The sequence below is a fragment of the Caretta caretta genome, chromosome 1 (assembly GCF_965140235.1).
Source record: "Caretta caretta isolate rCarCar2 chromosome 1, rCarCar1.hap1, whole genome shotgun sequence".
NCBI lineage: Eukaryota > Metazoa > Chordata > Testudines > Cheloniidae > Caretta > Caretta caretta.
In genome coordinates this window covers 69,422,523-69,447,911 of record NC_134206.1, presented here as the reverse complement: position 1 = coordinate 69,447,911, position 25,389 = coordinate 69,422,523, and the positions used below count along the sequence as shown (strand labels likewise).

The window sequence follows — 25,389 nt, the reverse complement described above, 5'->3', positions numbered from 1 at the left end:
AGTAACACTAAAGTGACATACGTACAATGCCCAGCTCAGCAACAGATTTCCCATGTGAGGCTGAACAAGTTAATCTAACTTGGGACTCAGTCTCTCATCTGTAAAATAGGCATAGTGCCTCCCTATCTTACAGGGGTGTGATGAGGATAAAATCCATTAACGACTAAAAGGCACACAGATAGTACAGTGACATGGTCCATGTAGGTGAGCATATCAGTAAAAAAACAGGCAGATTAGAATGCAGCTCTCCTGGAAAAAAAACAACAGTGCTGGTTTAGAATCCACTCCTTTAGTGCCAGCTGGAGCCTGCCCAGTATATCTGTTCTACTGTTCTGTCTCCCTTGCAGACAGACAAGGTGGATGAGGTAATATCTTTTACATAGTTGTCATAGAGAAGATAGGATATTCTACCATGTACCAGTGGTGCAGCACCTCCTTTCGGAGTTGGAAATACTCCGTGTTCGTGTCTGCTGATGTATATGACAGCTACTGTTTTCACTAGGGACCTAAGCAGCAGCCACAGGCTGAACTGTTGAGAGCTAATCTTGGACAAGACCATAATCTGAGACATGAGGGAAAGGCAATTTCCCAGAGACCCTCTTTGTCACATAGTCCTTATAACATTCAAGGTATCTCTTTCTTCTCTTATATATATATTGTACCAAAAGCTTTTCTCTCTTCCTCATTCTTATATATAAAGACCGGAATGAAAAATAAAAAAGTAAGATTAGAACAGGAGGGTCTGTGTTTTAAAGCTGAAGGAGGCAGAATGATTGACCTGAAAGTAAGTCATCTGGTACCGGTATAACAGCTATGACAGAAACTAGTTCATTGCTTCATAGTACACGAGGCAAAGATGTTGTGGTATCAGATTCCTTTATAGGATGTGGGAGAAGGTAACATAATGAAAGAAACCATCTTTGTTAAAGATTTCATTTCAAATAAACAACCATGCCTAATATCAGGGCTACAAAGGATAAAAGGAGCTGATTCTTCACTGTCTTGGGACCTTGAATAAACATTTACATTATCACACCACCACCAAATCAGAACACTGTTATATGCAGTGTTGTTGTAGCTGTGTTGGTCCCAGGATATTAGAGACAAAAGGCAGATGACATAATACCTTTTATTGGACCAACGTCTGTTGATGAGAGACAAGCTTTCGAGGTTACACAGATCTCTTCTTCAGGTCTGGTCCACACTACAGTTGATCTAAGTTACATAGACGTACCGCAGTCACAGCAATTAAATCACTTTTACATGTCCACACTACGTTCCTTGTGTCAGTGGTGCATGTCCTCACTAGCGGCGTTTGCATAGATGCAGAGAGCAGTGCACCCTGGGTAAGCAGCCCACTGTGCAACTCGCCACCATCAAGCGCAGGGTGTTTTGTAAAGGGTTTGCAATGCCTCCTGGGGGCAAATGAGACATGCAGGGGTGACTGGGAACATGATTTCAAGGTCCCATGATGGTGTGTTCTCCATCCCATAATTTTATCTACATCCGATAACGTTTCGCACCTCTTTTCAAAAGCCCCACAAATCTGCGCATTCACCATCTCTGTGAGAAGCCTGGTTCCTGCGTAGCTCTGCACTATTGTGATGAGCATTGCAAACACACCGTGCCTGATCCTGCAGTATTTCCAGAGTCAGGAGAGGAGCCACATGGAAAATTGAGCCATGGAAAGAAACAATTCCAGGCTGTTGTTGGAAGTCGCAAAGCAGCTGCAGAAAGTGGAGTGTTGGTTCTGGGCCTGAGAAACAAGTACTGACTGGTGGGATCATACTGTTATGCAGGTATGGGATGACAAGCAGTGGCTGCAGAACTTTCGGATGCACAAGGCCACTTTCCTGGAACTGTGTGCAGAGCTCACCCCAGCCCTCCGCTGAAGTAACACCAAAATGAGAGTTGCACTGACGCTAAGGAAGCAAATGGCAATCACGGCATCGAAGCTTGAAGCAATGCCAGATTGCTACTGATCAGTCGGGAATCAATCTGGAGTTCGGAAAGTGTTCAGGGCCATTAATCACATCCTGCTACGAAGGATTGTGACTCTGGGGTATGTGCAGGACATACTGGATGGTTTGCTGCACTGGGGTTCTCAAACTGCACTGGGGCGATAAATGGCATGCATATCACTATTCTGGCATCAGACCACCTTGCTACAGAGTATATCAACAGAAATACTTTTCTATAGTATTGCAAGCACTGGAGGATCACCGAGGACATTTTACTGACATCAGTGCAGGATAGTCAGGGAAAGTGCATGACGCATGCATCTTTAAGAACAAAGGCCAGTACAGAAAGCTGCAAGCAGGGACTATTTTTCCAGACCAGAGGGTTACTATTGGGGATGTTGAAATGCCAATAGTGAATGTGGGAAACCCAGCCTACCCCCTTACTCCTGTGGCTCATGAAGCTGTTCACTGGCCACCTCGACAGCAGCAAGGAACGCTTCAACCATAGACTCAGCAGGTGCACAATGACAGCTGAAAGTGCCTTTGGCTGCTTGAAAGGCCGCTGTCACTGTCTACTCACAATATTAGACCTCAGTGAAAAAAATCCCCATGGTTATAACTGCCAGCTGTGCATTTCAGAATCTCTCTAAAGCAAGGGGGGAGAAGTTTCCAAGAGGGTGAAGGTGGAATGGCTGTCTGCTGATTTTGAGCTATATGATTTTGAGACACCAGAGCTATAAAAAGAGCTATTTGGATCAGGGAGTAAAGACCATTTTAATAAGGAGCCACAGTAATGTGTGTTACTGTTGTGTAGTGTGCCTGTTTTTTTGTTTTTTGTTTTGTTTTTTTTTGCACCCCAGTATGAATCTTGTAAGGAGTGCTGTGCAAGTGGTAATATAACACTGCAAATGCCCCTATCACTATTAACTGTGAATGATGTCAGCCCCGGCCACCATATGTTGTGAACTAATAAATATGAATTAAGTTTCCATAAATAGAGTTTTATTCCAAACACATGCAAACAGACATTTATAACTGAATGAAACTTTATGAATACAGGGAAAAGAACTTTTGAAGGGGAAAGAACATTTCCATTTTGCAAACACATACACCAATTGTCTCTCTCAAAGGTTGGTGTATATGCGGCTGTGATGGTCCGTACTCTCTGTGGGGGTGGAGTGGTAGGGATAGTGCAACGGCCGCAGATGTCACGTGGAATGTGGGCGGAGGAAGTGTAGGGAAGTCCCAGAGTGCAGTTCTCTATGGGCTGCAGAGGGAGGCAATCATGGATTTTTTTGAGCCTGAAGGTCAACAAGCCTCTCCGGCATGTCTGACTGATGCTTCAGAAGTGCTATCATCTCCTGTGTCACATCATTCTCCTTTTTCCATGCTTTTCTCCTGTCCGCACTATCCCTGTCCATTCTGCCCACGAGCTTGATCCTCCAAGCCCTGTGCTCAGTACCCGCAGCACTAAAGGCTTGCAGCATCTCTTCAAACACATCATCCTGCGCCCTCTTCCTTATCTGGCTGAGTTACTCCACTGCTGTGGTTGGAAAGACCCTCAAGGCCACATTTCCAGCTGCAAAAAAATACAATGCACAGAGGTACTATTGTGAGTGTATTCACAAGATAAATGGAAACTTGGTATACTGAACTCACTCCCCTTGATCCACACAAGTTATAAGCACAACATTCTCACTTCTGCTTGGAATTCATAGAGTCCCAGACACGGCAAATATAGTGTGGAGAGGGAGGGGGCGAGCTGGCACAGTAAGAGGGAGGGGAGCTCACAGGCATGAGTATATGCAGCTAGGGTAACTAAACTGAATACTGGCACCATTTTCCACAGGCAGTGGTGACTTCAGCTGATATCTCATTCCTGAGAGTAACGGAGGCTGAAAGGGAGCTGCTCCTGCACATGTCCAGCTGCAGACCGGGTCCATAGGGTGCTAGCCTGTGTGCTGCAATGATGCCTGCTGAGTGGTGTGGAAAAGTGTGGAAGAAATAAGGCAGCCATTCCCGGTAGTCTTCAATAGAGGATTGCAGGGTACCTCCAGGAAAGTTTCCTCGAGATCTCTATGGAGGATTCACAGGACATCTTGGTACACATAACAAACTGTTCTGCAGGGTCCCCTCTGCCTAACTGTACAGGGGAATGAGAAGCAGATAGCAACTCTACCTCTACTGGTTATTTCACTATGTCTTGTAGCATGGTAACAATGAGTAAATGAACAGATCATAAAGAGGTCCTGGCTCACTGAGTCATTGGATCCCGGGTTGCCTGTCCCCCATTCTCCTCCTCCTCTTCCTTGTCCAACACCTCGTCCTCAGGGTTCACTCCAGTAGCCTGTGACTGTGACTCCTCCCAAGTACACATGGGGCCCTTGTAGATGGTGATGGGTCACTGCCAAGGATGGCATGAAACTCTTTGTCAAAGTGGCATGTCTATAGTTCCACATCAGAGCAACTTGACTTCTGGTACACCTGCCACAGGGTCCTTGACTTTCACATGGCACTGCTGCATGTCCCTGTTGTAGATCTTCGCTCCCATGCCCCAAGTGATTTGCTCATAGATATTGACATTTCTGTGGTTGGATCAGAGCTATGTCTGCACAGCCTCTTTTCCCTATAGACCCAGGAGATCCATCACCTCTGGTGTACTCCAGGCAGGAACATGTCTGCAGTGTAGAGCCAGCACGGTCAGCCATGCAGTTGCTATGTGAGCTCTCCATGCTGAGCAAACAGGAAATGGAATTTCAAAAATTCATGGGGCTTTAAAAGGAGAAGGGCATGTACCTGTATATCTGGCAGCGGAGCTCAAAATGGTGACCAGACCGGTCATGGAGTAGGGGGGCATTGTGGGACACTTCCTGGAGATCACTGAAGTTGATGTAATTGCGTGTCTAGACTGACACTGCATCACCCTATGTCAACCTAAGCACTACACCCCTCATGCAGTTGGAGTTGGTCATGTGAGGAAGGCAGAATATTATAACTTAACTTATGAAAAATTCCATTTTTTCAACTCCATATAAACTGTACTGTATCTGTGACATGTATCTCACATTAGGATATAAATGTAAGAAACACTTACCACATTAATGATCTCTGACTTTTTTTTTTTTTAAGTCTTTAATTACATTTAGCATTTTTAAATCCAGTGCTGGAGGCAGCCATCTTGCTGAAAACAGATGGCATTTATGACACACACGGTCTAAAAATCCTATTAAACAGTTACTTTAAACCAGTCTCTAACCTGCTTTATCAATGGTTTTAACAGTTGGAAGAAAAACTAGACATACACAATATTTTTATATTTTTATATTATTAAGCAATTATTAAAGCAGGTCAAACTAGTTTACTGTCTCTTCTATGGTGTTACCCCATTGTCACAAATGACACCGCTTTCCAGCAAGATGTCTGCCTCCAGCACTAAAACACAAAATGTCAATTGCAATTACATACTTAAAAATATCTTTCATGGTTTGTTCATAGCGAAAAACATTTCTAACCTTATGAACTTATAGACCATCGGACCGAGCAAAATAGATGCAAGGTTTTTTTAAGGACTGTTTGTATATACTATCAATTTTGCTCAGTGGAGTGTTCTGAAAGTTCACATAACTAATTACACTTCTGTCATAAATATAAAGGGAAGGGTAAACACCTTTAAAATCCCTCCTGGCCAGAGGAAAAACCCTTTCACCTGTAAAGGGTTAAGAAGCTAGGATAACCTCACTGGAACCTGACCAAAATGACCAATGAGGAGACAAGATACTTTCAAAGCTGGAGGGGGGGAGAAACAAAGGTTCTCTCTGTCTGTGTGATGTTTTTGCCAGGAACAGAAAAGGAATGGAGCCTTAGAACTTAGTAAGTAATCTAGCTAGATATGTGTTAGATTCTGTTTTGTTTAAATGGCTGATAAAATAAACCTTACTGAATGGAATGTATATTCCTGTTTTTGGGTCTTTTTGTAACTTAAGTTTTTGCCTAAAGGGATTCTCTATGTTTTGAGTCTGATTACCTCGTAAGGTATTTACCATCCTGATTTTACAGAGGTGATTCTTTTACTTTTTCCTCAATTAAAATTCTTCTTTTAAGAACCTGATTGCTTTTTCATTGTTCTTGAGATCCAATGGTTTGGGTTTGTGTTCCCCTATGCAAATTGGTGAGGATTTTTATCAAGCCTTCCCCAGGAAAGGGGGTGTAGGGTTAGGGGAGGGCAAAAGGTAAAATAGTTTGTACCTTGGGGAAGTTTTAACCTAAGCTGGTAAAAATAAGCTTAGGGGGTTTTCATGCAGGTTCCCACATCTGTACCCCAGAGTTCAGAGTGGGGAAGGAACCTTGACAACTTCTCACCAAGTAACTGTGATATAGATTTGAAAATATTGTTTTGAATTAAAATGGATAGTTCTGAGCCTCCTGCCAGCGGCCCCCATCTTACAAAACGAGAGACATTATTTGTGACCCAGACAGCATGGGGTTCCAGGATGAGAATTAACAGGAGTTTCCCTCTTTTATTACCAGCTAAAATAGCAGAAGCAGTACTTCACTGCATGGTTTAAACACGAAACAGTAAGCATATTCTTTTGATGATAAACTAATACGAATCCAGAAGGAAAATAGTCTTAAAATGTGGTATAAAATTGCCATTGATTATAACAGTTAAGTTACTTCAACTTGCAAACTGCTGCATTTATTTTAAAATTCAAGAGAGAAAAATATTACTGTAATGAGCCTATCACACAAATGTTACAATTTTTTGTTTTGTGAGAGTTTCTACTCAGTTGCAATATACAGCCTGATTAATTGTATCCTCCATGAGTTAGGTATTCCATGAAAATAAACCAATCTCAACAGAGAGTAAAATACAGAAATCTATACAACCTTTTACAGAAACTAAAGGAAAATTTACTATCTCATAGTTTTTAGTCTACATGTCAAATACTGATATTTAAGGTTCCATTTAGATCCTCAGCCTTACCAGTTCACGATAGACACCTTCATTTTTCCCCTCAGGTTTTGTTATCTTTTCTTTCTGGAACACTTCCCTGTTTCGATTCCCTCCAGCACTCACATTAAGATTGCTTCTAGTACTGCCACCGCCTCCTCCAAATGTCTTGGTCTTTAGATAAGAAGGGAAAAAACCTTCAGTAAACAACACAATTAGGAAAATAACCTTTAAGATGCTACAGAAAAATGCAGTAAATCTCAGGTACCTAAATGTTTATCGTTATCCTTTATATAGACAAATAAAATGTTAATTTCCATAAAATAACAGAGTAATTTACTAGCTAGAATTTCCCTTCTCCCCTATGTCCAGGCGAGGCTGTAAAAACAGTGATATAATTTTAAGTTTTATGAGTTACTGTAAGGCAAATCATAAAAATAAAATTAAATGGAAAAGTGTAAGGAAGGATATAAAATAACCCAAGGATTAAACATGTTAAGTTCCACACAATTCAACATTACTGAACATAATGAATCAAAGTTTTTTGGGAGTTGGAAATAGTGGTTGAATTTAATACCATTACCTTAATCTCAGCATCAAAATAGCTTCAATACAGGCCACCTAGTAAGCAAGTTTTGCTTACTCAAATTGTACTGTCTGCATAAAGCAAAACTGAATTATAAAATTCATCATATTTTAGCAGACTTGGTTAGGTCAAAATTAGATCCACAAGAAAATATTCTGTGGTCAGTCTACATCATATTACCTCTTTAGAAAAATAAAAAATCTAAGGCAATGAGTCTTTGAAAATATGATGTGTGTTCTCCCTTTTCTAAATATTTGGTAGACAAAGGAACTTACGAAAACAGACACCATAATGTGACTCACATTAAGGAAATAAATACTTGAAAAAACTAAAATAATGAAGTACAGTAAGTAAAATACTGTAGCAAATGTATATTCTAACCTCCTTGCTCTTTGCTACTTCTGCAATAGCAGCTGTTCTCTGTTTTTCAAATTCATCATTGTCTCCAACAGGCTTAGCAGTGCTCATCATTTGCAGAGTCTTTCTCTGATCAAGTTCCCTGCTGTCCACTTGCACAGAAGACACACATTTCTGTAACACAAAAGCAGTATTACAGAAATTTACTCTCTCCTTTCTATTTTCAGTTACAGAACAAAATATTCATATTTCATTAGAGTATTAACTTTTGAAAAGAGTTAATCACAAAAAATATACAGTTGGGACAACTAAACATCTTGGTTTACAACATATGTCTGGTCCATGGGAGAAAGTGGCCTTCAAACTTTCACCTCTAGTAAAGGAGGAGGGGATCAAAATTTTGGCACACAGTCTAACCCTCCAAGGATGGAAGATCCAGTTGCCAGGGAAATGTGGCAAGAAAAATTATAAGGGGAAGTTTTCAAAAGCCAAAGTTAAAATTTTTGAACTTGGCTCACAGGCGCTAGCTATAAATTCATTAGGTAAACCCCTAAATAAAAATGATCATCAGAGGTATTAAAGCAAATCCCATTGTCTTCTGTGTGAGTTGGGGATGCACAACACCTCTAAAATCTATTAAGTGTTTAACTTTAGGCACCCCTAAAGTTGTATATTTTGGCTCACATACACACCAGATATCTGATAGTGGAGCAGCATTTTGTATTTGCCAACCACTTAGAGTTATCGGGTCTCAAAGATAACTAGTGTTGAACAATTCTCTGGATGATGGGTTGACCAAGTTCAGTACTTTGGCAGGTATCCAAGGATCCACCAGTATCATCACACGATTGATTGCAAGAGTTACTAGGGATCTTAATAAATAACCTGAAGTCCAAGCCTGCTCCTGTGAAATATCTGGAATTCACAGAGACACAACTAGATACTATTTATTTTATTTTTAGGGGTCCAAGATATTGTGGTCTGAACAGAAATAATTAAGCAGTCAGCCAGAGACATGGCTACAGGGCAAACTGTGCCTCAGACCTCTTTTTAGTCCCCCTCAAATGCATCTCTTAGGTGACAGACCGGGCCTTCTGCACCTAATTCTGGGTGGAACCTCACGTTTGACCACTTACAGACTAGATCTCTAGGCTGCAGTCCCACTGGCTCATAACTACGTTAACAATCCAATTTTGGCTCCTGTAAGAGTTTCCATTTGGGAGCCAGTGAAAGCGTATATTAACAGTGACACAAAGCAGTGTCTTCAAAACAAAGCATTATATGTTCATTCCTCAAAGGCATAAAGCATTTTCCTAAATGAGTTAATAGAATGAAAGATCTGATGTGCTCTTCCTTCTAAAAATTTAGCCTATCAGTAGCTCTGGGAGGTGCAGATTACTCACATCAGTGAACCTGTCCCGCTCACAGCATACTCCCCCTATCTCTGCCAATCTGGGTGTCAGCTTCCATGTGCTCACAACCCATTCTCACACTCCTCTTTCCCAAGGACAGCATTTTTTCTTAAATTTAGGATTCCCTTTGATCTTAGGCTCAGCCTAAGAGTAGACCATCCAAGCCTGGATGAGTCATTTGGGGTATTCCCCAATAAAAAGCTTTTCCTTGGTTTCCTCCAGGACTCTCATGTGTGTCATTGTTTCATTTTCCATTGGTTTCTCCCTTAACAGTCTCTTTTAATTTAACTCTTGGCAGTTAGGCAGGCTAATATCAGAGATAACTGCAGGGCATAAGATAGTCATAAAAATAATACACAATTCCCTCATTGTCCACAGCCAGTATTATCTTGGACAATGTATTGAATGTTAGCCTTGATATCTGCCATGGTGTCTATGGCAAAATGTTTCAGTTACTTATAAAGGATCAGAGCCTGACACCCCTGACTTCAATCTACCAAGGTCAAATATACTGAAAAGTAATCTCTCTTTCCCACACACACTTTCAATAGCCATTAGATTGCATTTTAAGTTATTTTCAGGGTGTTTTGGGATTTTATTTTTTTTTAATTGTAAAGGGACAATTTTGATCATGACTTGAAATCTATGAGGTGTTGGAATCAGCAATATTCCGAATTATCTAAAGAAACAATTTGCCACAGTGGTAAGCATTTAACTAACATTTTGAAAACACGTAAAAAAGTGTGTTATCTTGAAAAATCAAAAAGAATGTATTAAAATAAAGATTTCACATTTCCTATTAGTTAGGAAAATAGTCACTCTATCCATTCTAACAATAGAACTTCAAGTCATTATGATTTTAAAATTATTTTACAAAATATTAATCCTGATTACATCTATACCAAGGTCAAAAGTGTAAAAAAAAAAAAAAAAAAAAAAAGACGACTATACCTGCCCAAATGGCACAAAAGGGGGTGGTCCACCTTCTGTTCCAATGTTACTTCTATTGTGTTTTGATAAACTCTGTAAAATTTAAAAAAACATCTTTTGATTAACAAGTTGCAAATGAAAACATGGCAAGGTTATCTGACAAACGTCTCAGTATTTTAGGAAGTCAATGGAAGTAGCAAGATGAAAAATTCCTGAACATTATAAAAATGTTTCCTTTATGTCTTTTATCAACCTCAAACAGGAAAGGCCCTTTAATATCAATATCACTTAGATAAGGTAATTTTTTTCAAAAGCAAAGTCCTTTACAACATAAGAATTAGCTAGTCATTCAGTAGCAACCTATGCACTGTATCCTAAAACAGAGAGATGAAGCTAGAATATGAAAAGAGTGGCAGCTGATATACCTCACTGCTAACCCTCTGATGTAGATTTCTGAAACCACAATCATACCAGATGTGTAACTTACCACCTCTTCACCCCCAAGTTCAACACCAACCCACACCTAATTTCAGGAAAAGGAAAGACTCTAGTGAGAAATACAAATTGACACTAACGCAGCTTCCAAGCTGTGCATACATTATCTGATCTTCAGCATACCATATAAAAAGAAAAAGCTGTCTAACTTAATAGGGAACACTTGCTGGAAAGGGTATTTATTTTACTGCACCACGAAGCAATACAGGGTGTTTAGTAACTGAAAAATTAAATTCTTGATAACTATTTTCTGTACATTAGCTATAAAAATAAATTAATATAAACTGAGCAGTCTGTAGATTTTTTTAGGGTAAACACCAAATGTTAATGAAATAATATGAAATGATGTAATCTGAAGTGAACAGTCAATTATTTCACTTTCATTAATTCAAAAAAAATATTTAGAAATCAGTACTATAATCACTACTATACTACTTTGATCTAATTTAGGTTGCTGAGTTTTGTGTGGGGTTCTAGGTGGTTTTGGTGTCCTGTCATATGCAGGAGGTCAGACTACATGATCTGGTGGTCCCCTCCGGCATCAATCTCTATGACTCTATATTTCTAACACTTACATTAAGAATTTACTACTATAATTATTCATTTAGTTCTGACAAAAATGTACAATGTACAAAAGGGGCTTGTCTGTGCAGAGCTCATTGAAGGATCAGGGCCTATTCTGTTCTGCATCTCTCCGGTTGAAGCTATTCCATTTTGTATAAATATTTAAATATTCACTCTGCCAAAGATAGAGAGTGCGAACAACTCTATAGCCTGATGATTAAGACACTCAGCTAGGCGGAAGAAGGTGTGGATTCAAATCCCTTCTCTGAATCAGACAGAGAGAAGATTAGCTTTGGGTCAACCAAAACTGCATTTTTCAGAGAATTGACTACTTGTTTGAAAAATTTCACCTAGCTCTAATAGCTATGCCAGCAGAAAGTCATAGTGTAGACCTAGCCTCATCATATAAACTAAGAGAAGTCATAACTTCTCTGTATTTCAGTTTGCCCATCATTAAAATGCAAATACTATCTGCCTTGTTGAGTTTGTGAATTAATATGTATAAAGTGCTTTGAGATCCTTGAGTGGAAGACATTACTGTGCGCAAAGTAATAAGGCTAGTCTACACTGAAAACTTACATCAGCACAGCTGTATCTCTCAAGGGTTTGAAAAATCCACGGTTTTGAGAGACACAGCTATGTTGACCTAACCCTTGTTGTAGACAGCATTAAGTTGATGGAAGAATTCTTCCACTGACCTAGCTACCCCCGCCTTTCAGGGAGGTGGATTACCTACAGCGATCGGGAAATCCTACAGTCACTGTAGTGAGTGTCTACGCTGAAGCGCTGTAGCATTTTAAGTGTCGACACAGCCTTATACAGCCCCACCTTCTCCCTACTTCCAAATAAATTACAGCAGAGGCTTGACTATACTCAGCTGCAAACTTAGCAGAAACAAGAAAGCTCTAGAAAAGGGGCAAATGTATATTTCAGGAAAAGAACTGTTTTCATAAAATGAGAGATTTAAAAGACTACTTAGTTTAAAAAGGACACACATGAGAAGAAATAATAGACATATACCAATAAACAGTAGCTATATAGATGTTTACACTATGCTCTCATCAACATAATATCGAACATAAATGGACATTCCTATATGCCCTTTCCAAGAACACAAAAATAACAAGGCTTTGAAAGCCATAAGACTAGTATAATTTAAAACAGTAAAAAGAAAATTACACAGTATCTTGCATAAAAAATGATTTATATGGGGCCTTTCATGAGCGTTTAAAAATTACTATCTATATAAAATATTTAATTTCATCCTCAGAGCAATTCAGCCACTTCTGGGGTGAATTGCGACAGTGGTTTTAATAGTGCTAACAATACTACAAAATATCAAGGAATAGGAATTAGCCACTTCCCCCTTCTTCTTATGGGCCTGCTTCAGGAAAGCATTCCTGTTCATGAAAGCACTAAAGAACATGCTAAATGTTAAGCACTTATTTCAGTGCTTTAATAAATCAGGGCCATAAGGAGTGTCTGTGAAAAAAACTGATCCAAGATATATCACTGAAGTAAATAAGTTTAGTGAGATTCACAAAAGGATTATTCATTTATAGGAATAAAAATAGTTCATGTGGTTACATTGGCTAAGATACAATTACAAGGACTATAAATACTATAATTACTTCTGATTAAGATGATCTTCTGGGAACAAAAGAAATACCACCCCAATGGTAAATAACTTCACAATTAAGTGAAATATAGGACTTTGACTCTCTCATCTGAGGCATGTGATATTGGCTATTGCAATAGGCAGAATATTAGAAGAAATAGATCTGCTCCATTATGGAACTTACTTTGGAAATTGATGAAACTCCCTCCTGCATATATGGAATATCAAACTGACAACACACACAATTATTTTAAAAACAAAATTGCTGACCTATAACTGGAGATTCTTTGGGATGTGTGGTTCCCATCTGTATTCCACTGAGGGGTTTTGCACATGCGCCATGCATCAGGAGCCAGAGCTTTTGAAAGTAGTACTGTTCGGAGGTAGGTAAATGTATGGCTTGATTGAGGTGGAACTGGAAAATCACCTTGGGTAGAAACTTGGGGTGAAGGCATAGAGAGACCTGGTCATTACGGAAAGTCATGAAGAGCGGGTTAGCCACCATGGCTCCCAGTTTGCCAATCCTCCTAGACAATGTAATGGTGATGAGGAAAGCAACATTCATAAAAAAGAGAGATAGAGAGAAGGAGACCATAGGTTCGAAGGTGGTGGTCATCAATGAGGTGAAGACGAGGTTAAGGTCCCATTAGGGGACAATAGGCTGAAGGGGGGGAGGGGTATTTTCAAAAAAGGCCCTTCCAGGATCATACAGGTAGGGGGTGGGCAAAAATGGATTGACCATCCACCAGTGGGTGAAAAGAGCTAAATGGCAGCTGAATACACCTTGATGGAATTGAGGGCCAGCCTTGAGTCCCTCAGAAAGAGTAAATAATCCAAGAGTATTGGGATGCCACTCTGGAGACAAGGCCCTGTCATGCAGCCCAGGAAATGAAATGCGTCCATTTGACTCAATACAGGCATCTTGTGGAATCTTGTGGAAGTGCAAGCTGGTCTCCATATTGGAAGAGAAGATTGAAGGTCTGGAGCAACAGATAACGACCCTGCGTTGCATACGAGAAACTGAGGATTTTCTAGACAAAACTCAGGATAGGCTTCTAGGGGCACAAAGCTCTAAAGATATAGAGCAGGTTGCACAGAGGAGCCAAGAGGCCAGTGAAGAAGCTTGGCAACCTGTGACCTCCAGAAAAGGTAAGCGGAATGTCCGGGTTCCAGTAACACAGACACAGGTAACTAACCGCTTTCATGTTCTCTCCATAGGTACCGTTGCGGAGAGTGGACCAGATGATATGTCTGGGGCGAGAAAGCAGAAGGAGACTCCGCTGGTTGGAAGGCATGAGATGCGATGTCCTGAGGTTGGGGGTTCCACGACCACCACTCCCAAGAGGAGAAGGCGGGTGGTGGTGGTCGGGGACTCTCTCCTCCGGGGGACTGAGTCATCTATCTGCCGCCCTGACCGGGAAAACCAAGAAGTCTGCTGCTTGCCAGGGGCTAAGATTCGCGATGTGACGGAGAGACTGCCGAGACTCATCAAGCCCTCGGATCGCTACCCCTTCCTGCTTCTCCACGTGGGCACCAATGATACTGCCAAGAATGACCTTGAGCGGATCACTGCGGACTACGTGGCTCTGGGAAGAAGGATAAAGGAGTTGGAGGCGCAAGTGGTGTTCTCGTCCATCCTCCCCGTGGAAGGAAAAGGCCTGGGTAGGGACCGTCGAATCGTGGAAGTCAACGAATGGCTACGCAGGTGGTGTCGGAGAGAAGGCTTTGGATTCTTTGACCATGGGATGGTGTTCCATGAAGGAGGAGTGCTGGGCAGAGACGGGCTCCATCTTACGAAGAGAGGGAAGAGCATCTTTGCCAGCAGGCTGGCTAACCTAGTGAGGAGGGCTTTAAACTAGGTTCACCGGGGGAAGGAGACCAAAGCCCTGAGGTAAGTGGGAAAGCGGGATACCGGGAGGAAGCACAGGCAGGAATGTCTGTGAGGGGAGGGCTCCTGCCTCATACTGGGAATGAGGGGCGATCAACAGGTTATCTCTTATAACAGCTTATATACAAATGCACAAAGCCTTGGAAACAAGCAGGGAGAACTGGAGGTCCTGGTGATATCAAGGAACTATGACGTGATTGGAATAACAGAGACTTGGTGGGATAACTCACATGACTGGAGTACTGTCATGGATGGTTATAAACTGTTCAGGAAGGACAGGCAGGGCAAAAAAGGTGGGGGAGTAGCACTGTATGTAAGGGATCAGTATGACTGCTCAGAGCTCCGGTACGAAACTGTAGAAAAACCTGAGTGTCTTTGGATTAAGTTTAGAAGTGTGTGCAACAAGAGTGATGTAGTGGTGGGAGTCTGCTATAGACCACTGGACCAGGGGGATGAGGTAGATGAGGCTTTCTTCCGGCAACTCACGGAACCTACTAGATCGCATGCCCTGATTCTCATGGGTGACTTTAATTTTCCTGATATCTGCTGGGAGAGCAATACAGCGGTGCATAGACAATCCAGGAAGTTTTTGGAAAGCGTAGGGGACAATTTCCTGGCGCAAGTGCTAGAGGAGCCAACTGGGGGGGGAGCTTTTCTTGACCTGCTGCTCACAAACCAGGTAGAATTAGTGGGGGAAGCAGAAGTGGATGGGAATCTGGGAGGCAGTGACCATGAGTTGGTTGAGTTCAGGATCCTGACGCAGGGAAGAAAGGTAAGCAGCAGGATACGGACCCTGGACTTCAGGAAAGCAGACTTCGACTCCCTCAGGGAACGGATGGCCAGGATCCCCTAGGGGACTAACTTGAAGGGGAAAGGAGTCCAGGAGAGCTGGCTGTATTTCAAGGAATCCCTGTTGAGGTTACAGGGACAAACCATCCCGATGAGTCGAAAGAATAGTAAATATGGCAGGCGACCAGCTTGGCTTAATAGTGAAATCCTAGCGGATCTTAAACATAAAAAAGAAGCTTACAAGAAGTGTAAGGTTGGACATATGCCCAGGGGAAGAGTATAAAAATATTGCTCGGGCATGTAGGAATGATATCAGGAGGGCCAAATCGCACCTGGAGCTGCAGCTAGCAAGAGATGTCAAGAGTAACAAGAAGAGTTTCTTCAGGTATGTTGGCAACAAGAAGAAAGCCAAGGAAAGTGTGGGCCCCTTACTGAATGAGGGAGGTAACCTAGTGACAGAGGATGTGGAAAAAGCTAATGTACTCAATGCTTTTTTTGCCTCTGTCTTCACTAACAAGGTCAGCTCCCAGACTGCTGCGCTGGGCATCACAAAATGGGGAAGAGATGGCCATCCCTCTGTGGAGATAGAGGTGGTTAGGGACTATTTAGAAAAGCTGGATGTGCACAAGTCCATGGGGCCGGACGAGTTGCATCCGAGAGTGCTGAAGGAATTGGCGGCTGTGATTGCAGAGCCATTGGCCATTATCTTTGAAAACTCGTGGCGACCCGGGGAAGTCCCGTATGACTGGAAAAAGGCTAATGTAGTGCCAATCTTTAAAAAAGGGAAGAAGGAGGATCCTGGGAACTACAGGCCAGTCAGCCTCACCTCAGTCCCTGGAAAAATCATGGAGCAGGTCCTCAAAGAATCAATCCTGAAGCACTTGCATGAGAGGAAGGTGATCAGGAACAGCCAGCATGGATTCACCAAGGGAAGGTCATGCCTGACTAATCTAATCGCCTTTTATGATGAGATTACTGGTTCTGTGGATGAAGGGAAAGCAGTGGATGTATTGTTTCTTGACTTTAGCAAAGCTTTTGACACGGTCTCCCACAGTATTCTTGTCAGCAAGTTAAGGAAGTATGGGCTAGATGAATGCACTATAAGGTGGGTAGAAAGCTGGCTAGATTGTCGGGCTCAACGGGTAGTGATCAATGGCTCCATGTCTAGTTGGCAGCCGGTATCAAGTGGAGTGCCCCAAGGGTCGGTCCTGGGGCCGGTTTTGTTCAATATCTTCATAAATGATCTGGAGGATGGTGTGGATTGCACTCTCAGCAAATTTGCGGATGATACTAAACTGGGAGGAGTGGTAGATATGCTGGAGGGGAGGGATAGGATACAGAAGGACCTAGACAAATTGGAGGATTGGGCCAAAAGAAATCTGATGAGGTTCAATAAGGATAAGTGCAGAGTCCTGCACTTAGGATGGAAGAATCCAATGCACCGCTACAGACTAGGGACCGAATGGCTAGGCAGCAGTTCTGCGGAAAAGGACCTAGGGGTGACAGTGGACGAGAAGCTGGATATGAGTCAGCAGTGTGCCCTTGTTGCCAAGAAGGCCAATGGCATTTTGGGATGTATAAGTTGGGGCATAGCCAGCAGATCGAGGGACGTGATCGTTCCCCTCTATTCGACATTGGTGAGGCCTCATCTGGAGTACTGTGTCCAGTTTTGGGCCCCACACTACAAGAAGGATGTGGATAAATTGGAGAGAGTCCAACAAAAATGATTAGGGGTCTAGAACACATGACTTATGAGGAGAGGCTGAGGGAGCTGGGATTGTTTAGCCTGCAGAAGAGAAGAATGAGGAGGGATTTGATAGCTGCTTTCAACTACCTGAAAGGGGGTTCCAAAGAGGATGGCTCTAGACTGTTCTCAATGGTAGCAGATGACAGAACGAGGAGTAATGGTCTCAATGGTTGCAGTGGGGGAGGTTTAGATTGGATATTAGCAAAAACTTTTTCACTAAGAGGGTGGTGAAACACTGGAATGCGTTACCTAGGGAGGTGGTAGAATCTCCTTCCTTAGAGGTTTTTAAGGTCAGGCTTGACAAAGCCCTGGCTGGGATGATTTAACTGGGAATTGGTCCTGCTTCGAGCAGGGGGTTGGACTAGATGACCTTCAGGGGTCCCTTCCAACCCTGATATTCTATGATCTTTCCTGCTACTTGAAAGGACATCTTGCACTGCCAGAGAGCACTCCTGAACTAGTGGTGGTGTCCACCCAAAAACCAAGCCATCAGTTGAACAGTGTGCAGGTTGGAAGTCTGAATATGCTATTGTGTTGAGTCAGTAGCGCCGGGAATGCCTGAAGTGCGAGTGAAGGGTGCTTTGAAATGCAGAGGAGAAGCAGGAGGCAGAATTGGTGAGGCCAGAAAAGGGAGATCAGAATGGTTGTTGCTTTCTCTCATTTGATTTTATGGATTATTCATGCTATGAGGGTAAGGCGAGGAAGGCAGAGTTCATGCTGCCTGACCAATCAATGACTAGGGCATCCCCCTGTGATTGGGCTCCAATTCCTCCCTTTGAACAATCCTGGTTATATTTGGTGTTGTTGTGGGATTTGAAAAGATCACTTGCTGGGGTTCCCATCAGCCAAAGATGTCTGCGATTACAGAGTCATGCAATTCCCATTTGTGGTTGGTTGCAAAGTTTCTGTGAGAGCATCAGCAATCACATTCTGGGTGCCAGTCAGTTAGGTTGCTGTCAAAACAATTTTGTGCATGATGCACCATTCACACAGGCATATAGCTTCCGTATACAGAGCTCAGGATTTCGTTTCCCCCTTGCTTGTTTATATAGAAGACTGCAGTAGTGTTGTCTGATATGGCAAGTACATATCAGTCCTGGATGTTTGGCAAAAATGCCTGGCAAACTTTGCATACTGCCCGGAGTTCCAATATGTTTATGTGCATCCGGAACTCCCATGTTGTTCAGGTGCCTTGTGTCATGCAGTCACCCATGAGGTACGCATCCATTATGATGGTCATGGTGGTTGCGGATGGGAGGAAGGTCATTCCCGAATAGACTTATACTGGGTTCATCCACCATTGTAATGAGGAGAGAATTCTGGTGGCATGCATACCAGAGTGTGAATAGGTTGATGCATGGATGAGTAGATCCTTTGTAGCCAGAGTTGAAGGTGGTGCAGATAAAGGTGAGCGAAGGGCGTGACGTATGTGCAGGTCATCATATGTCCCAAGAGAGCGAGGCATATTTTGGCCATAGAAAGGATTGGAAGTCACCAACGTATTTAGTTCCCTTATTGTATGGAATCTTTCCCATGGTAGATAAGTTTGTGTGGAAGTCTCATCTATGCAAGCTCCTATGAACTCCAGGGATTGTGTTATGGCATAAAGTTGATTATTCGATGTTGACACTGGGCCCCAGAGAGAAGAGGGGTAGAAGCAGTTGGGACATCAATTCCTGTGTCTTTTCTTTGACTGTGGTGCTATGAGCCAGTCATCCAGATAGCGAAAAATGAGGATCCTCTCACGTCTGAGATAAGCTGCCACCACTGAGAAAACTTGTGAACACTCGTGGGGCAGTGGTAAGTCAAACAGTAGAACCCTGTACTGAAAAAGCTGAGGTCCCACCTTGAACCTCAGGAACCTTCTGTTTGTCAGGTGTATATCAATATGGAAGTAGGCATCCTGCATATCGAAAGCTGTAAACCATATGCCTTTTTCTAGGGAGGGAATGATTGTTGCAAGTGTGACCATGCAGAATCTTGGTTTGGAAATCGAACAGATGAGGCATCAAAGATCCAATATCAGTGCCCATCCCCCATTTGGGGGGTGGGAGGGGAGAGAGACTAGGAAGTAGCTCAAGTAGAACCCTGTTCTCTGAAAGGGAACTGGGATTAGTTCCAGAGTTCCCCTCCGCAACAGGGAGTCATCTTCTAGTTGGAGGAAGTCATTGCGTGCGTGTTGCCCGCATGTGGACCGAGGAAGAGGGCAATATGGGGGCATCGCTGTAAACTCTATGACGTAGCCACCCTAGATAATATCTAGGACCCACTTGTCCATTGTTATGGCTTTCCATGCTGGCAGAAAGAGTTTGAGGCAGCCTCTAAAAGAGGGTCGGAAGGATGGGCATTGGTGTATGGACAGTACTAAGGATACTTTTGTAAAATTTTGGAAAGTGGGTCACAAGGCTGATAGGAGAGTAGAAGCTCCAACTTGGACCATGTGTCAGTGAAAAGGAAGTGGAGAAACCTGTGGCTCGCTGCATTCTCTATCGCCTCGGGCAAAACCACAAGGTGGTACATGTGTGGACTGCTGAACAGTACTATTTCCAAAAGCTCCGGCTCCAGGCACATGGTGCACGTGCATAACCCCTCCGTTGAATACAATATGGACATCACTCAAAAAAACCCAGCATCTGCATTTGTTCCTAAAAAAACAAACTACAACTTCTCGTTTTTCAAAAAAATTTCAAAATGTTTAATTGGAGCTCCTTCACCCTACCAGATGTGCTTGGATTATTCCACTGAGATTAGTAATTATAAAGGAACACTCCAATACATTCATACAACAAAAGGAGAGGCTCATATCTGCTCAGCAGTTTGCATGCCACCTACCCATCATACAGTCCGTCCCTCCCACTTCTTTGTTATTATGAATTTCTCTATGTGTGTCTATATTATGTAATATATACAGACCCATCAAATGTTGTCACTCATCACCTAAAGCAGAATTTACTAGCATCCATATGGACCATCCTCCAGCTGCAGCAGCACAGGAGCCAGCAAACAGAGCTGTAAACAGGGGAGTTCTGTTGGAGGAGAAGGTATTTGTATTTGGTTTTGTATTGGTAGTATTTGTACATGCAGAGGCTTGTGATGGGAGAGAAGCTGAGCCCTGATTAGGGGGCAGGGCTTCTCTGACTAGGGGTCCTATAAAGGTAGCCAGCCAGTCAGGCAGTGGCACAGGAGCCAGGAAACAGAGCTGTAAACAGGGGAGCTTGAATTGTGGTACTTGTTTGGGATTTGGTTTTGCTGTGGGTGCTGGTGTTTTGGTGTGGTTTGTGTTTCCCAGATTAACAGGATTTAGGTGGGAAGGCTATGACAGATACAGAGGCAGAAGTGGGAGTGACCCATGTAGTGGAAGACACAATGAAGATGACTGGATGTGGAAGCTGCAGTATGTACATGATCCTGGAGGGGGTACTCGGTAAGAGTTTTGTCTGCATTAAATGCTGTCTGATAGAGCTGATGGAGGAAAAGATCTGAGGTTTGGAGATGCAGGTGGAAAGTCTGGTTGAGTTTAGGAAGGAGTCTGAGCAGATTATGGAGCAAAGACATGAGGTATCTGAAGGGAAAAGCTCAGACTTGCAGATGGAAGCAGGGCTAAGGAATTCTGAGGGGAGACTGGGTGAGGAAAGTGGTCAGTAGAAGCATGTGACTAAAAGAACCAGGCAGAGGAAAAGACGTGCTAGTAAAGGAGAAATAGAGCTCAAGAACAGGTTTGTAGAGTTGGAAAATGAAGAAGGGGCTCAGCAGGTAGTCGCTGAAGGTAGAAGGTCAAGGAAGAAGAGAAGAGCGGCTAGTCCTATAGGAAAAGGGAAGAGTCAATGGAGACTACACCAAATATGAGCCCTAGGAGGATACAGGATGGGTTGAAGAGGATTACAAGGGAGAATAGGAATGGAAAGAACTTGCAGCCAGAGGGAACAGGGGATAGAGTGGAGAATAGCACCACCACCAGGAAAAGGCAGGTCTATGTGATCAGGGACTCTTTACTGAGAAGAATAGACAGGCCTGTAATCAGAGTTGATCCAGAGAATAGAAGGGTGTGCTGTCTTCCAGGTGCTAAGATATGGAATGTAGACCTGAGGTTGAAAAGGATCCTAAAGGGAGCAGGAAAGAATCCCCTAATTATCCTTCACGTGGGAACAAATGATACGGCTAGATTCTCGCTGGAAAGTATTAAGGGAGACTATGCTAGGCTGGGGAAGACGCTTAAGGAAATTGAGGCTTAGGTGATCTTTAGTGGGATTCTGCCTGTTCCTAGAGAAGGGCAACAAAGATGTGATAAGATTATGACTATTAACAGATGGCTTAGGCAGTGGTGCGATAAGGAGGGCTTTGGGATGTATGGCCACTGGCAGGCATTCATGGACCGAGGACAGTTCTCTCGGGATGGACTTCATCTGAGTAGGAAAGGAAACAGACTTCTAGGATGGAGGCTGGCTCAACTGATTAAGAGAGCTTTAAACTAGGAATCTGGGGGAGATGTCCAGGTAATCTCCACGCCAGATTTTAGCATTGAGAGGGAAGAAAACAAAGAAAGAAAGGATACAGCCATGGGTAGGAGAATGTATATAAAGAGGAAGGGCAGTGTGGTTTACAGTCTAATAGGTTATACTGGCTGTAGAATGACCGTGCCTAATAGGGTACAGAATGTGAGCGAGGCCAAACAGCAAAAATTAAGATGTTTGTACACCAATGCAAGGAGCCTAGGTAACAAAATGGAGGAACTAGAGCTACTGATGCAGGAAGTGAAACCAGATATGATAGGGATAACAGAGACATGGTGGAATAGCAGTTATGACTGGACTACAGGTATTGAAGGGTATGTTCTGTTTAGGAAAGACCGAAATAAAGGTAAAGGTGGTGGAGTAGCATTGTATATCAAGGATGAGGTAGAATGTAAAGAAATAAGAAGCGATGGAATGGATAAGACAGAGTCCGTCTGGGCAAAAATTACATTGGGGAAGAAAACTATTAGAACTGCCCCTGCGATAGCGCTTGGGGTTTGCTATAGACAGCCGGGATCTAATTTGGATATGGATGGAGCCCTTTTTAATGTTTTTAATAAAGTAAATACTAATGGAAACTGCGTGATCATGGGAGACTTTAACTTCCCAGATATAGACTGGAGGACGAGTGCTAGTAATAATAATAGGGCTCCGATTTTCCTAGATGTGATAGCTGAGGGATTCCTTCATCAAGTAGTTGCTGAACCGACTAGAGGGAATGCCATTTTAGATTTGGTTTTGGTGAGTAGTGAGGAACTCATAGAAGAAATGGTTGTAGGGGATAATCTTGGTTCAAGTGATCATGAGCTAATTCAGTTCAAACTGAATGGAAGGATTGACAAAAATAAATCTGCAACTAGGGTTTTTGATTTCAAAAGGGCTGACTTTCAAAAATTAAGGAAATTAGTTAGGGAAGTGGATTGGACTGAAGAACTTATGGATCTAAAGGTAGAGGAGGCCTGGGATTACTTTAAATCAAAGCTGCAGAAGCTATCGGAAGCCTGCATCCCAAGAAAGGGGAAAAAATTCATAGGCAGGAGTTGTAGACCAAGCTGGATGAACAAGCATCTCAGAGAGGTGATTAAGAAAAAGCAGAAAGCATACAGGGAGTGGAAGATGGGAGGAAAGCAAGGAAAGCTACCTTACTGAGGTCAGAACGTGTAGGGATAAAGTGAGACAGGCTAAAAGTCAAGTAGAATTGGACCTTCCAAAGGGAATTAAAACCAATAGTAAAAGGTTCTATAGCCATATAAATAAGAAGAAAACAAAGAAAGAAGAAGTGGGACCGCTAAACACCGAGGATGGAGTGGAGATTAAGGATAATCTAGGCATGGCCCAATATCTAAACAAATACTTTGCCTCAGTCTTTAATAAGGCTAAAGAGGATCTTAGGGATAATGGTAGCATGACAAATGGGAATGAGGATATGGGGGTAGATATTACCATATCTGAGGTAGAAGCGAAACTCAAACAGCTTAATGGGACTAAACTGGGGGGCGCAGATAATCTTCATCCAAGAATATTAAAGGAATTGGCACCCGAAATTGCAAGCCCACTAGCAAGAATTTTTAATGAATCTGTAAACTCAGGAGTTGTACCGTATGATTGGAGAACTGCTAACACAGTTCCTATTTTTAAGAAAGGGGAAAAAAGTGATCCGGGTAACTACAGGCCTGTTAGTTTGACATCTGTAGTATGCACGGTCTTGGAAAAAATTTTGAAGGAGAAAGTAGTTAAGGACATTGAAGTCAATGGTAAATGGGACAAAATACAACATGGTTTTACAAAAGGTAGATCGTGCCAAACCAACCTGATCTTCTTTGAGAAAGTAACAGATTTTTTAGACAAAGGAAATGCAGTGGATCTAATTTACCTAGATTTCAGTAAGGCATTTGATACCGGGCCACATGGGGAATTATTAGTTAAATTGGAAAAGATGGGGATCAATATGAACACTGAAAGGTGGATAAGGAACTGGTTAAAGGGGAGACTACAACGGGTCCTACTGAAAGGTGAACTGTCAGGCTGGAGGGAGGTTACCAGTGGAGTTCCTCAAGGATCAGTTTTGGGACCAATCTTATTTAATCTTTTTATTCCTGACCTTGGCACAAAAGGTGGGAGTGTGCTAATAAAGTCTGCAGATGATACAAAGCTGGGAGGTATTGCCAATTTAGAGAAGGACCGGGAAATCATACAGGAGAATCTGGATGACCTCATAAACTGGAGTAATAGTAATAGGATGAAATTTAATAGTGAGAAGTGTAAGGTTATGCATTTAGGGATTAATAACAAGAATTTTTGTTATAAACTGGGGACGCATCAATTAGAAGTAACGGAGGAGGAGAAGGACCTTGGAGTATTGGTTGATCATAGGATGACTATGAGCCGCCAATGTGATATGGCTGTGAAAAAAGCTAATGTGATCTTGGGATCCATCAGGAGAGGTATTTCCAGTAGGGATAAGGAGGTTTTAGTACAGTTTTACAAGGCACTGGTGAGACCTCATCTGGAATACTGTGCGCAATTCTGATCTCCCTTGTTTAAGAAGGATTAATTCAAACTGGAACAGGTACAGAGAAGGGCTACTAGGATGATCCGAGGAATGGAAAACTTGTCTTATGAAAGGAGACTCAAGGAGCTTGGCTTGTTTAGCCTAACTAAAAGAAAGTTGAGGGGAGATATGATTGCTCTCTATAAATATATCAGAGGGATAAATACCGGAGAGGGAGGGGAATTATTTAAGCTCAGTACCAATGTGGACTCAAGAACAAACATATATAAACTGGCCACCAGGAAGTTTAGACTTGAAATTAGACGAAGGTTTCTAACCATCAGAGGAGTGAAGTTTTGGAACAGCCTTCCAAGGGAAGCAGTGGGTGCAAAAGATCTATCTGGCTTTAAGATTAAACTCGATAAATTTATGGAGGAGATGGTATGATGGGATAACATGATTTTGGTAATTAATTGATCTTTAAATACTCATGGTAAATAGGCCCAATGGCCTGTGATGAGATTTAGATGGGGTGGGATCTGAGTTACCCAGGAAAGAATTTTCTGTAGTATCTGGCTGGTGAATCTTGCCCATATGCTCAGGGTTTAGCTGATCGCCGTATTTGGGGTCGGGAAGGAATTTTCCTCCAGGGCAGGTTGGAAGAGGCCCTGGAGGTTTTTCGCCTTCTTCTGTAGCATGGGACACGGGTCACTTACTGGAGGATTGTCTGCTCCTTCAAGTCTTTAAACCATGATTTGAGGACTTCAACAGCTCAGACAGAGGTGTGTTTTTTTGCAGGAGTGGATGGGTGAGATTCTGTGGCCTGCGTTGTGCAGGAGGTCAGACTAGATGATCATAATGGTCCCTTCTGACCTTAGTATCTATATCTGATTATTAATGAAGCCAGGAACTCGCAAGTCACATGGGTGGAACAGGAAGAAAATCAACGGTAGCTGAAAAAGACAACTCTACTGCTGAAAAAATAAAATGACTTCTCTCTTCAACACTAGAATGCTGACAGCATCCTGAATATAGCATAGGTGTAGATTTTTGGACCATAATTATAAAGACTTTTAAAAGTACCCTTAA

The 25,389-nt window shown here is 42.5% G+C and overlaps 1 protein-coding gene across 2 annotated transcripts in view; it reads right to left on the bottom strand.

Moving 5' to 3' along the window:
• TDRD3 (tudor domain containing 3) overlaps positions 1 to 25,389 on the bottom strand; it is a 306,664-nt gene that overhangs the window by 85,128 nt on the left and 196,147 nt on the right. For both annotated transcript variants that reach the window (XM_048851805.2, XM_048851785.2), the window contains 3 exons: positions 10,219 to 10,290; positions 7,880 to 8,029; positions 6,946 to 7,086 (listed from right to left, as the gene is read on the bottom strand). In XM_048851805.2, the coding sequence (XP_048707762.1) occupies positions 6,946 to 7,086; positions 7,880 to 8,029; positions 10,219 to 10,290 (363 nt within the window). The remainder of the gene's footprint in view (positions 1 to 6,945; positions 7,087 to 7,879; positions 8,030 to 10,218; positions 10,291 to 25,389) is intronic.